This window comes from Trifolium pratense, linkage group LG2, assembly GCF_020283565.1.
Source record: "Trifolium pratense cultivar HEN17-A07 linkage group LG2, ARS_RC_1.1, whole genome shotgun sequence".
NCBI lineage: Eukaryota > Viridiplantae > Streptophyta > Magnoliopsida > Fabales > Fabaceae > Trifolium > Trifolium pratense.
In genome coordinates, this window is record NC_060060.1 from 40,988,773 (window position 1) to 41,002,396 (window position 13,624).

General features: G+C 33.2%; 1 protein-coding gene across 3 annotated transcripts; it reads right to left on the reverse strand.

Moving 5' to 3' along the window:
- Positions 1-1,744: 1,744 nt before the first annotated feature.
- LOC123906193 (kinesin-like protein KIN-UA) lies at positions 1,745-9,909 on the reverse strand. 3 transcript variants are annotated; one of them, XM_045956046.1, is made up of 19 exons: positions 9,515-9,909; positions 9,140-9,240; positions 8,940-9,062; positions 8,403-8,588; positions 7,998-8,219; positions 7,723-7,879; positions 7,265-7,414; positions 6,631-6,719; positions 6,301-6,504; positions 5,689-5,802; positions 5,233-5,364; positions 5,007-5,138; positions 4,070-4,205; positions 3,867-3,959; positions 3,407-3,532; positions 3,168-3,293; positions 2,730-2,873; positions 2,366-2,494; positions 1,745-2,276 (listed from the first exon to the last, which is right to left on the reverse strand). In XM_045956046.1, exons 1-19 carry the CDS (start codon positions 9,660-9,662, stop codon positions 2,116-2,118), a joined length of 2,673 nt encoding a protein of 890 aa, XP_045812002.1. In that variant the 5' UTR covers positions 9,663-9,909; the 3' UTR covers positions 1,745-2,115. The 3 variants fall into 3 exon arrangements, with proteins under 3 accessions (XP_045812002.1, XP_045812001.1, XP_045812000.1); XM_045956045.1 differs by having other exon boundaries at positions 5,686-5,802; positions 9,515-9,875; XM_045956044.1 differs by having other exon boundaries at positions 5,683-5,802; positions 9,515-9,875.
- Positions 9,910-13,624: the final 3,715 nt, after the last annotated feature.

Here is a 13,624-nt window from a genome sequence, read left to right on the forward strand (position 1 = left end):
TCATTAAGAGACCAAGATGATACATTGCAACTCTAACTAATTATAATTGGTGCTAAATGAGGTCACAAGTTCAAATCCGGTTAAGAGTCTCTCTACTTGTGGCATTAGACTGTGTATATCTACCTTTCTTAAATCTTACGCGATAGAAGTCTCGTTCACTGGACTTTCTTACATTTTTTAGTGTCGGATTTAAGGGCAAGCCTTTGGCGCAACACTAAGGTTGCAACCTTATGATTTTAAGGTCACTAGTTCAAATTCCAAAAACAACATCTCAGCTTGCGGGATAAGGCCGTCTATATCTACTCTTCTCATGCATGAGGAGTTTGTTAAAAAAGTTTGACATAATTTTATGAATCTAACCTAAGTTACTTTTTTCTGTACTAGTATCCAACTTTTGCTTGTTTAAGAAATAAACATAATTTTATTTTTACTTCAATTTTTTCTCTTTTAGAAAACAACTCTACCCATCTTTCTATAAAGAATTGCACATGCTCCACCTCATCTTATGCTCGAAAATTGGACTAAAAAGAAAACCATACAAAGTCTTTTAACACATTAAGAGACCAAAAATGATAAATTCTGTAACTAAAACTAATTGGTAGCTATGTTTGTTGAGGGGCCAAGCTACAACAAGCTAGTTATTGTTTGCTGATGTTAGAAAAAAACAAACCGAAACTGCCTCTGACTTTGAATTCTTAATAATCCAATATTTTAAAATTTGTAATGAAACACGCAGCCGACAATGACATACGTGAAACCTGGCTCACTTCCCGCATTACATTGACCATATCATATGGTATATATCACGGGACCTTACCTTAATTTGCAGAATTTCAATGTAAAAATATATAGATAAAGACAAGAACATTATTTACAAGAATCAATTTATTTTTATATATATATATATGCAGGAAATCACCATCTATGGAGGCAAACACAAACACCGTACATGATACAGACACGGCATGTCGATATCGATAATAATTTTAAAAAAATGACATAATGTAATGTAATCGTAAGTATCAGTATTGTGTCGGTATTCGACATCGGAACACGTCTAATCTAATGAGTGTCTGTGATTCGTAGTTAGCTAGTGATTATTTAGAAAGTGACATATCCTTTTAAACCGAGTGTGTTCTGTTCTGATCCATAATCTTTCCCTCTCATTGACATTATTATAATCAGTTATTCTTGCGTTTTTCAGCTCCCATTATTAGTCCATGGCCAGTATATAATGACCACGTACAGTAGATTAGTGTTCAGGTCGAGGATCATCAACGTTTGACCTTAGCTTATTTGACAAGAGAAAATTTTCAATTATCTATATATATTTTTTTTTGGAATCTAAATCAATCTACTACGTACTGTTTCTAATTGACTACAACATGTCCCGCCAAATATAGTTTTGGTAAGATCAATTAAATAAACAAAGATGGAAAAAAACACTATTATAAGTCTATAATATTATATAATTTGGGTTAATGTCATGTTTATATGATGACAATCTGATTATTAGGGCAGGCGCAGCCACCCAGCGCATCATTAGCCAATAATAAAAATAATAATAGTATTATTATTATTAACTAAAAGATTACTTTATCTTTTTAGTCCCAAGTTGTTTGAGGCGCATACTTGTATGTCTTTAATCTTTATGGTCATGTCCACTTAAGGCATCTCAATTATCAAAGCCAATAATTATTATGATAATAATACACTTGCTTTTGCAACTTGGTAGGGACACTCATTATGAAAATATTGAATTCACACTTCTAACAATTGTTGAAACAATTCAAATCATCACTAATAAGCAAATTTAACTAACTATTATTACAAAAAATGTGACTAATCTTACCTCTATTTCATATACAAATCAATTTACATGCCAGAAGCTAGCAAGTGGACCAGAGAGACACCATGATGACTAGATTAAATATGTCCATTCATTGATGGATCAACCACATACAAGAACCCACGAACACTTGTCGAAAGTTTCAACTTGAAAAATGAAGAAAGCAACCCAGCTAGATTTGTTCTAGAGAAATACACTCAAAATACTGAAAAGTCTTGTTTATCCTTGGACCTTCCGGCCAGCTTCACTTCTTTCTACAGAATTCTTCAATGACTCAGCCGCAAACGCCTCATTTCAGCTTGGAAAGCGGGGCTAGAGGCTAGTGTTCGATGTGCAAGAGTCTTTATGTCATCTCTAGAACATTCTCGTGAGATGCGAACTAGCTCCCATAATGCACCCCCCTTAATCATATCTCTTGCATTTGCTTCTGTAATGCATCAACCAGAGATTCTTAGAGACATGCACCAACAAACGTTTTGTTTCTAGACTAAAAGGTAGAGTTTTCTTAGTACTTACCATGTTGTGCTAGGTGACAGAGTGCAAGCTCAATATGACGCCTAATTGACGAGGCTTCGTTATTTGCATTTTGAACAATCCATGAAAGGGCACCATCCTCAATAAGGAAAGATCTTCCGCTCTTTATCCCTATACAATGGGGCAAAACATAAATTTGAGCAATAGTAGATGTTGATCGTGCAAAATATTGCATAGCCAAAATATGCCGTGTGATAACTATGAAAAGCGAACTACGGAGATTATGGACAAATAAGAGGGATGCAATCTGTATCATTTTAAAGGAATAAAATGTCTTTTCAATGAACATATTAATTTTGGTCACAGTCAAAATATGGGACTTGGGAAGCTTCTCAAACAAGTTTACCTTGACTAGATGCTCTTGACTCACACTTCGCAAAATTCGCTATTCCTCGAGCAACCTGTGCATGCACATCAGGATGTCTGCATCTCACCATTCCCAGCAGTGCCTTGATACCACCTTCACCCCTTAATTCTGTTTGTAGCTTATCTAGGTACAAGGACACAAAAGTTTTAGTGGCGACAAGTTATTTTGTTTCAACTTTCAAGAGAATTAATTGCGTACGTGATGCATAAACTAGAAGTCTATAACTTCTCCCAATTTTTTAGTCAAAAAAAAAAATTCTCCCAATTTTGACTAGTCAATGTACTACACCTAGCCCGAAGGGTCTTTCATATTGAATGAATCTCAGGATTGAATACATTATCAACATTGCAATAAACTGCATCTATAGTGCACTGCAGACAAAACATTTTCTGAGATAGATCTAGATAAGTCATTTACCATTGCCACAGAGATTAGCAATAGCCCCAGCAACCATTCGAAGAGTTTGAGGATCATCCGCATTAGCTGCAGTCATTGACAGCAAACTAATGCCCCCTTGGGCCATAATGAGTTCTTGGTTGCTTTCTGTTAAGACACACAACAAGGATGCAGAGACCATGAAAAAACAAGATAGCTTAGTAATAAAGATATTATTTCATAAACTAATTAGTTGCAAAGAGAAGGAAACATAATTTTACCATTCATTGCCAAATTTGCAATAGCACCTGCAGCAACTCTATGTATGGTCTCATCTTCTGTGGTCTTAAGTAGTGTAAGCAAGGAAGTAAGTCCCCCCGCTTCAACGATCTTCCCCTGATTTGTTTCTGTATCAAGTTGAATACATGTGGGCAGATGATTCTTATAACATCAAGTTAAAGCAAACATAGTTTAAAAAGAGACATTTTCTTTGACTTAGTACATTTCATCAATCAAGCCAAGTATATGTATCATACGAAGAATAAGGAAAAGACGTTTCCATAAAATTTTGTGGTAATATTTGTTTTTAACAAAGATTCAGAATACGAATGTACAACTTTTCTCCACAGATTGATTGACTTTAAATCAAATAAATTATCAGATCATAATAATTATTTTTATTCTTTCACTTTTTCGCTGCCACAATAACTAATTTTAATATAAGCAGGTAAGGTAGCAAACCTTCGGCAGCTAGATTTGCTACAACTTTCACAGCATGGATTCGCACATCAGCATCTTCTGATTCAAGCAATGACAAAATCTTCTGCAATCCCACTATAAGAATATTTATTCTATCAGGAACAAATAACTTTAAAATAGACAAATAAGCTATTAACAAAATATACGTCAAGTTTTTGACACATGCAATGTATACTAATTACTACCTTGCTCAAAGAGCTTGGCTATCGAAGGCTTTGCCCCATTTCCTGAAACTTGCTGCTGATGCTTAATTTGGGAAGTCAGAGAATCACGACCACCCACTTCTTTGTCAAACCCACCCCCGTCTAGATGTCGTCTTGTCTATAGGATAAATTTCAATCAGATAATACCAAATAAGATTACGGCACACAGTTATACAAGAAGATGCATCCGCAGCAGACATAATGATCAGAAACGGTAAAGACCAACAATGCCGGTGTACTTTCAATTAGACGGTCTCAATACAACTCATTTGCTGTTGTTTGATGTACCAAAATTTTACTCAAGCTGCTCAACAGTCCAATTTCACCTCCAGATAAAAGAACAGAAACAAGGGAAAGGCTCGCTCAAAGTGACATTCATATTTTACAGAATCAACTTCAGCAATATCAACGAAAGTGTCTCTTAAACGGACTATAAACCATTAGCTATTTATCATAAGGACACATGCAGGTAATTGACTGCATCTTCAACCTACTATAAATAGCCCAAAGCCAAGTACTTGACAATGCCATTGCCATGGCATCCCATTGACATAAATACAATTCCACAGAAAAAAATCGACATCAGAAGATATTACAACTATTGTTTAATAATTTCTCAACCTTCGATAAAATAAATTATAAAACCAGTATTTTGTAAACCACTGTCGCTACTCCAATTGCTGGATTTCAAAACAAACTTGCAAGTCCATTAAAAAAAAAAAAAAACTTGTAAGTCACGTCATTTCTTCTTTTCAAAAATTTGCTTAATATCCCATTTATAAAATACGGCATTTTGAATTTATCTTACAAAAAAAGCATTGAGAATGAGATCAGCCATTTCCTTGTCAATCAAAACGAACATGCATGTCAATAAGTGCAAATTGAGAATATGGCATTTGTCAATTTAGGTATATCTTACCTCATCGGCTTCAAGACTTAATTGCAATAATTGACTTTGTAATATCGCTATTTCTCCTTCAAGTTTCTCTTTCTGATGAGCCTCATCTTCCAACATCTTATGAAGTTTTGATATCTCTGACTTTGCTGATGCCTATCACAGTAAACCAAATCATGTAAACAAATTCAGATACCACGAGGAAAGGAAATACAAGTGAAACATAAATCTTGGAGGTCCAAAATCATACCTCTGACTGTTTTAGTTCAGCCACTTGAATCTTCCAATTATTTGTCTCCCCTTCAGCAGCTTTTCTTAAGAGAGTCTCTTTTTGAAGCATTTTCTTCAAATCAGCCATTTCCTCGGCAGATACCCCGGGAATCTAGGAAAAGGCAACTCGAGTGAGCCTAACAGGCTAACACAATAATGAGTGATAATGTAGTTTCAGTGGAGGAGTATAAAGATTGGAGAGATAGGGATTGTGAACTCAACTCTGTCCACTAACATTCTAACAACTAATTACTAACATTTGTCATTTTGCTATCATCTTGATATTACTTCACATCAGATTTCCCCTGCCCCAAGTACTTTTTTTGCAAAAGAAACGTCCTATTCTCGTTCATGTTTCTAGAGAACTTAATCATCTACTTAACCTATTGCGATAAACTTGAAACAATATATTATAATATTTGTCACTTACTACTACCTCTGAGCTTGATTTTATACGAGAATCCTCATTCTTTCGTTGATTCATTACAAACTTCTCTTCAAGCTTCTTAATTGACTCCATGTAGTCTTTCTGATATTTTGATCTTTCCTTCTAAGAAAGTAAAATGAGCATCAGCACATATCAACACGAAATCATCATCAAATCAGCCATGTATTTTGCTAATTGAACTTCCATAATTTACTTATGTCATTCTATATATACTAAATCATCTTACCCTAGCATACAAAAAATTATCAATTTCATCTAAAAAGACAGTTAAGGGCCCGTTTGGATTAGTTTGTTTTTGAGCTTATGCAAACAACTTATGCAATTTTTATGTATTATTATAAGTTTGTCAAGGTAGTTTATGATAAAATAGCTTATAAAAATACAATTTTCACTAGTGTGAACTTATAAAATAGCATAAAACCTAATTTATATTGCATAAGCTGTTTGCATAAGCTCAAAAATAAGCTAATCCAAACGGGCGCTAAATGTGATATTTTGGATATACAGCACCAAGAATTGTGTGATTCAATGGCTGTCAAAGAAAGTCATTCACACAAACTACAACATAACATTGATATAAAAAATTGATATTGAACCAACCTCCAATGAATCTGCATAGTTTCTTTCAGCCTCAGATATCCGATGGTGTGCTTCAGTAGCTAACCTTTCAATCTCATCCTCAAATGCCTTCTGCTGTCTTTCATGTTCCATTATGAGTTTATCTAATTCTATGTCTAGCCTTCTTGATAAGCTTTTGTAATCAAATTCCTCCTTTAACTTTATCATGTTTTCCACTTTCATAGCCTACAAGATGCGCAAATATTGAACATCTAAACAATGGTTAGTGGTTATAGGAACACTGGACATTTTGCTGGCTATAATATTCTCAAAATGGAGCAGAAAAAATGAACTACTGAATTTGGAACCCACCCTCTGTCCAAACATTATAGTACTGGCAGTCTCAGCCCTATGCCGTGGTGATGGCCCAATAGTAATGACAAGTGAAGTTCTTGCTGTACCTGTTAAAACTTTAGATGTCAAACACATACTATAATGCACAGATTTGGTTCATAAAATTTGAAGATGCTTCAAATTTTCAATAAAATATGTATTTCATAATAATATATCTCCAATCTACAATGAAATTACTTTTTTCAACCCAAGTTTTGCCTATAATATCAATGATTCTGCAAAACGTGGCGACTGCAGAGACATTCAGCACAAAACCTTTATAAAGATATATCTAGAAAGTATATAATTTATAAATGCATTGAAAGTGGAAGCTTAAATATCAGATTTAGCATCATAAGCTACTCCATGGGTGTCACCTATAGATTAAATTTTCGCTACATTAACTATTTAGTTATTTTGTTAGCTTTTTGGCACGCATGCTGAAACATATGACTGACACAGGACTCCGATCCAGTGTGTTAAACCAATGTCAACATCAACTGCTAACAGGGCATAGTTGAGAGAATACGGTGCTCTGTCGTGACAAAGCTAAGCCCAAACCAAAAGAAAAGAACAAGGGAAAATAGAAATTCATATACTGACAGAATCTTACCTCCAAATGAATCACGTAACAATCTAGTGAGCTTTGAGTCTCGAATTGGAACATGTGCACTATTCTCTGCAAGTGAATTGATACATTTCCCCAATGCACTCAAAGACAAATTGATGGATTTGGCTTCTTCTAACATATGTCCTTCACTTCCTATTAAGCAACAAATAATGAAAAAGTCTCAATAAGTAGAAAATATCGGAGTTAGAAACTGTATTTCCTCCCATGTTGAATAACCAATATTTTTCTTGAGCAAGGAAATCTGACTTATATTAGCCCAGCATTCAGAAATTTGCTTGTTGCCTCCAAGCGTTTGTATATCAAGATGTATAAAATAAAAGGAAAAGACTGGGAGAGGAATATGGGCTGTTTTCATGTAGCAAAGCCACTGATAATATAAATCCCCTACCAAAATATGAATATGTTGAGATTACAAAACCCACTTTATTATATCTACGGACCTGATTTGTCAATTCGTTCTGAACCAGCAAGATCTACAATAACCAGCTTAGCTTTCCGAACAATAAGCGGCTTTAACGATTTTACCATATGTGGATGATTTCCATTTTCACTTGAATGTGAAGCATCTCTTCCCTTGACGGATCTCTTTACATGCACCTATTGTATTAGAGGTACAGTCACTCCTCCAACGACATTAAAAGTAAAAATATTGAACAATGACAACTAAAAGGACAAGAACAGAAGCTCCATACACAGTATATGTCAATTCATTTACCATTAGAATAGCATGACTTCTTGAAGACTCAGTATTCATTTTTGTATTTGCAGCAAAGCGGTGAGCCTCTCCTAAACTTAGCAGTTCAATAAAACTCTGCTGGTCCCTAATCTCGACTAGAGTAGCTCCAGGTAGCGAAACATCACCAGTTTTGGGATCTTCTGCAATGGCTATGTTATCATTGGCAGGGTCAAGTAGGTCCTGTATAGTCTCCATATAAAGCTGAACATGGGAATCAAGAAATATCATATTAACATATGAAGCCTAAATGTAGTTTGCCATGAAATATAACAAATACGTCAACACAAAGGATTAATTGGAATAGATAAAAGTGTCATATCTATATCCACAGACAGTGAAACTAAATTAGAAAGACATGCCAAAATCGGTTTTATTGCTAAGTACCTGCAAATATGAGACTGAGACTGAATCCGTTTCTAAGGAGACATTTGCAAAAATATCTTCCATAGCCCGTACCATTATTCCACGAGCAGCTGTGTCTTCCTCCCCAAGTCTTCCAAGAGTATAAGTTTTACCAGTACCAGTCTGCCCATATGCCATAATTGTCCCATTGTAGCCATCCAGTACACTCTGCAGAAGGTTAAATTAAGGCATGTAATAAAAGGCAGTTCCACGGTAACTAAGATCATGATTGCAAAAATTCGTATTTGTTTTAGTATGAATACTCTTCCACATTTCAGCGTGGTGAGATACAAGCACCAAAAAATTGAGTGTTTCGGGTTGATTTTTGAAATGATTGATAATCAGTAATGAAAACTCCGAAAAAGTATGGAATTTCCGAGCAATAGGATACACGGTTAATGCACATCCACATCGCTTCATTCAAATTAGCTTTTAATTGCTCAACATGAATTCATGAAAGCATAAATGAACAACAAAGATGGCAAAACCACCAGGTGCTAACTATGAACAAATACACACCTCCACAACAGGCCTAGCCACAACTTCATAAACACGTTTTTGCGACGCGAATTCAGTGAGCACCTCATCAAATTCATAAGTCTCTCCATCCCAATTGTTCTTCCTAAGTTTCAACCTCTTGAGCTGCAACATATTCAATCAAGTACAATTAACTATCCAAAAACAAACAAAAACTCGCCAAATTGAATTATCATACATACCTCTGGCTGTAATTCTACACAGTCAGCAAAATCAGCATCCGCCACTGATTCCTCCGCATTCCGTGGCCGCAACCTAACCGCCACTCTAACTCTTCCAGGAACTTCAGAAAACACAACACTAACACATTATTTTCAATTTTCACACGTAAATTGTAATTATTAAATTTACAGTTATTTTCTCTCCGAATTTTCCGGATCCTGAATTATTTATTTTCCTCCGCATTTTATTTCTAATAATAACTGAAAAATTTAACATAAGATATACAGTTACGAAAATTAAAGCGTAAAAATGGAAGAAAATGTATATGATGATGATGATGATAATGTGATAGTAGCAAGGGAGAAAGAGGAAGATCTGAGAATGGAAAAACTGACCGGTGGTATGGTCCTTGGGAGCGGCGGAGGTGGCGGTGGTGGTGGTGTTACGGCGTTGAGTTGGTTTGGACTTAAGATTTGGCGACGGTTTGAGAGAGGTTCTACTGTTACTGTTTCTGTTACTACTACCTTGAGAGGAAGTTGACATTCTTTTGTTCAAATTTCAACAAAAATGGGATTTAGTTTGGTTTTGTTGTTGCTGGCTCATTAAGGAAAAAGGACTTGTTTGGTTGTGAGTGAATGAATAAATGGAAAATTATTAATATGTATGCAGTTGTTGTTATTGCGCTTCACTTCACTTCTTCATTCAGCAACCGCTACAGATGTGACTTGCATAAATTTGGGTTCCGGACTAGACTACACCGGTGCTTGTCACTTTATTTTAATTTATCTTCGAATGAATGTTCTCGGGATACTCTTTAAATATTTCATTTAAAAGAATAATTTAAAAAAATAATTTATTCAAAAATTGTAATATTTTAATTTTTAATGTGTTGATTTTATGTATTTTGGAGCACTCGTTAGCTTTCTTCTTTAATTTATTTGACTATTTTTTATAGACGTAAAGATAAATATTAATCGAATGCATAACATTACTCAAATACTACATAATTGTGAACTCTATAATTCAAAAAGTCATCAACTTAATAATATTGTCGATATTGTCATTTAAACAAGTACTGTTTCCGATTTTGTTTGATAAACAGAGTAATAAATACTATTCGAAAACAACTCATCATACATGAAGAGAAAACTTCGTTCCAACTCAGATGATCGCAAAAACATCTAATTTACATTGTCAATTGAATCAGAGACATTAACTCTCTAGATCCCAAGAAAGAGGTTTGATAATTTAGAATTTGATCACAGAGTAGATAAAATATGGTCAAGAATTGTTTCAGAGAATTGAACTCACCTCAAAGATCGGTATCGAGATAGCAGCTCGAAGAATCCCTAACTTAATTGCCTTTTCTTTCATTTAGGTAATTTTGTCATTGTAAAAAAAAAAATTAATATTATTATATTATATACTTTTTTTAAGGAATTATATATACTTAGTCTTCGTTCGTTCTGTCGCGGGCATCAAAATTAAAATTGAAGAAAGCAACTTGGGTTGAGAATGATCCTGAATTCCTCATGGTCCACCATAGGTAGGTCCCATCGATTTCTTTTATATTTTCCCCTATAATAATAATGTTATATATTATTTATCAATTGATATGTTTGTGTTAATTAATTTTGAAGTAGCATACCAACACAGCTCCCTTATTTCAATTTCAAATTAAAGTTCATTAACAAATGAGTACAATTGTGCTTTTTTCTAATTCTTTTCAAAAGATGTGAGATGTGTATAAATATATAATAATATAATTAACAATTATAATTAATTGTTTATTTAGCCACATGCCACATTATTTCTAATGATTTGTCATATGCCACATTTAATTTGAAGCATTCATATGTCTTTTCATTTTCATTTCTATTCATACACCAATATCCTTTTCATATGCCCATTTTAATTACCAAGAAATCTAATGGTTTCCAATGAAAAGTTTTTTTAAGCAATGAAAAGTTGTAAAAATTTAATTTCATATAAGCACTTATCTTTTCGGTGGACATTATAAATACGTTTTTATTTCTTTGTTTGTTTTTCAATTCTTTCCACCACCTTAGTCATTTGGAATTAATTGATTTTCTTCTTTACCTATGTGTTTTTTTTTTATCTTCCTTTCACATTCACCTCTTCATCCTTATTATTTTTTCATGTTGTTCCTTTTTAATGTGCTTGCTCATGGTATTAGGTAATAGTTCGTCATTTTAACAATTTTTGTTTCCTCCCATAATTACTTGCATTCAAGATATTTACAGCAGTAGTTTTAATTCATATGCTTTGAATATCTATAAAATCTTTTGTTTTGTAGATATACCAATTTAGATTGGTTGATCTAACAAATACTTTATTTTAATTTTTGTCGTATAAGTATTGCCGTCTTTTTGGTTCGGGTAGCTACGACAATGTTCCTCTAAAGGCTAATATAAAAATAAAAATTCATGTGAATTCTTAACGTATTGTCTTATATATATATATATATATATATATGACTTAGGAGAAGAGGATAAACGCTTCTATTTTCACTTTTGTTACATCCTTACTTATGAAAAATGGTAGCTCATGTAAGTATATTTTATCATCTTTTTAAGTGATTTTAAGATTATTTTATACAAACTTTTGAATAGATTATTTTGAGAGATTCATATAAAGATAATGTGAAGTATTTTCATTTTTATTGTGAGCCGCAATTTTATATCTATTTTACTTTAGTAGTTTTCTTTTATTTGGAAATTGGTTTTTAACACTTTAGTTTATCATTTCTTTATGAAGGAATTTTAATGATTTGGTGGATAAGTCGGTGCACATGCCATGTAAAGAAAGATAAAATTATTTATAAAATTGTTACTATTGTATTTTGTTACTATTGTATTTTCCATGTTATAATATAAAACAACGCATCACATCCGTGCATCGCACGGGTAAGGGTCTAGACGCTTACCCGTGCGATGCACGGGTCTTATGCTCTATTTTATATTATAACGTCAAAATTTTATTTGTATAAGTAGTAATTTAAAATTGAAATAATAGGTATTATCAAAATAATAATAACAATAAAAGTTATCTAAATGTGATATAGATGTTAAATATGTATTTATACATTTTAAAAACTTATTTATTTATACATCACATTTGAAGTTACTTTAGTATTTTCTTCCTTAACATTGGTTATCAATATTTTTAACTCATTCTTTAAAATAACTTTGAAAATGACAACATATAATTGACCATGAAAAACAATTGGCGTTGAATAATGCATGATTCTGAGTTGGATAAACTACTTCATTATCGAATTTGTCATTTATATTAATCTGAAACTCATTGGAGCAAAGATAAACCAACTTAACTCATACTAAAAATCGAATATGATAAAAATCAGGCCGGGCATACCAACCATTAGTATTTTGTTTTTTACTAACATTAGGAAGTAGTCCTAACAATCGACCAACTCCTTATATACACAAATAATGGACAAAATATTATTAGCAAAAACATTAACTATTTTGAACAAAAAATATAAAATACACAAAATAATAAAATTAAAATGGATAATAACCCAAAACAATTATAATTATAATTATAATTAGTACCACACATTAAATGGATGTAAGTGATGTGGCTAAATGAAAGGTTTTGATTGGTTTTTGGATTAGGGTTTAGATAGACAATTGGACAACTATCTAGGATTTATATATATAGATAATAATAAAGGAAAAATGGAAAGAGGAGAAGGATGTGTCAATTATGAGGGTGTGTGTGTGTGTGAGTGTTTTCTTCTCACACCCACAAGTAATGTTCAAGATGTTTTCTCTTCCCCCCTCCCATGAATCTTTTATACCCTCCAATATTTCAATTTTGCCCTTGCAGAAAAATTCGGTTCGCAGAAACTGAATTTTTTCTAGTGCAAATTCAGAGTAAATTTCGATTTTTAGAAACCGAAATTTTTTTTCAAGGCAAAAAAAAACTTCGGTTTCTACGAACCGAAATTTTTTCAAGGGCAAAATTGGAAATTCAGGGGGATAAAAGATTCATGGGGTGGGGAGAAAAAATATCAATGTTCAATCCACTTTCTATTCTTGGAATACTGCTCATGAATTGTCCAGTCCAATACAACACATTCAACCGTACAATAATTTTATCTTAAATTATGGAAATAGTATAAGATTGTTGTAAAAAAAAAAACACCTCCGCTCATTGTTAGTTGATGCAGTAATGATTGATACTGTATTTAGTAGAGATGCCCAAAGTTCGATCATCCGCAAATGCGATCGAAAAGAGGTTGAAACTAATTTATGTCAGATCTGGCCTCCAAACCAAATTAAGCGATCTAGTATGCTGGATATTGGTGGTGAAAAAAGAAAACATCTCGGTTAAAATAGAAGGAAAAAGGTCAAACTTACTGCGTTTAAGGTTGGGACTTGGGATATTAGTTTGTTCCTTTGAAATGTCTTTTTGTGCAATTTTTTTATCCATTTGGCATGCTAAATAGAGAGTACAAG

Bases quoted from the DNA above. Each gene is read 5' to 3' on its own strand.
- LOC123906193 (XM_045956044.1), bottom strand. From the start codon at position 9,662: ATGTCAACTTCCTCTCAAGGTAGTAGTAACAGAAACAGTAACAGTAGA. The intron at 9,241-9,514 runs GTCAGTTTTTCC...TGTTTTCTGAAG, and splicing joins TCCCAAGGACCATACCACCG to TTCCTGGAAGAGTTAGAGTG. The intron at 2,277-2,365 runs GTAAGTACTAAG...GATGCATTACAG, and splicing joins CTGTCACCTAGCACAACATG to AAGCAAATGCAAGAGATATG.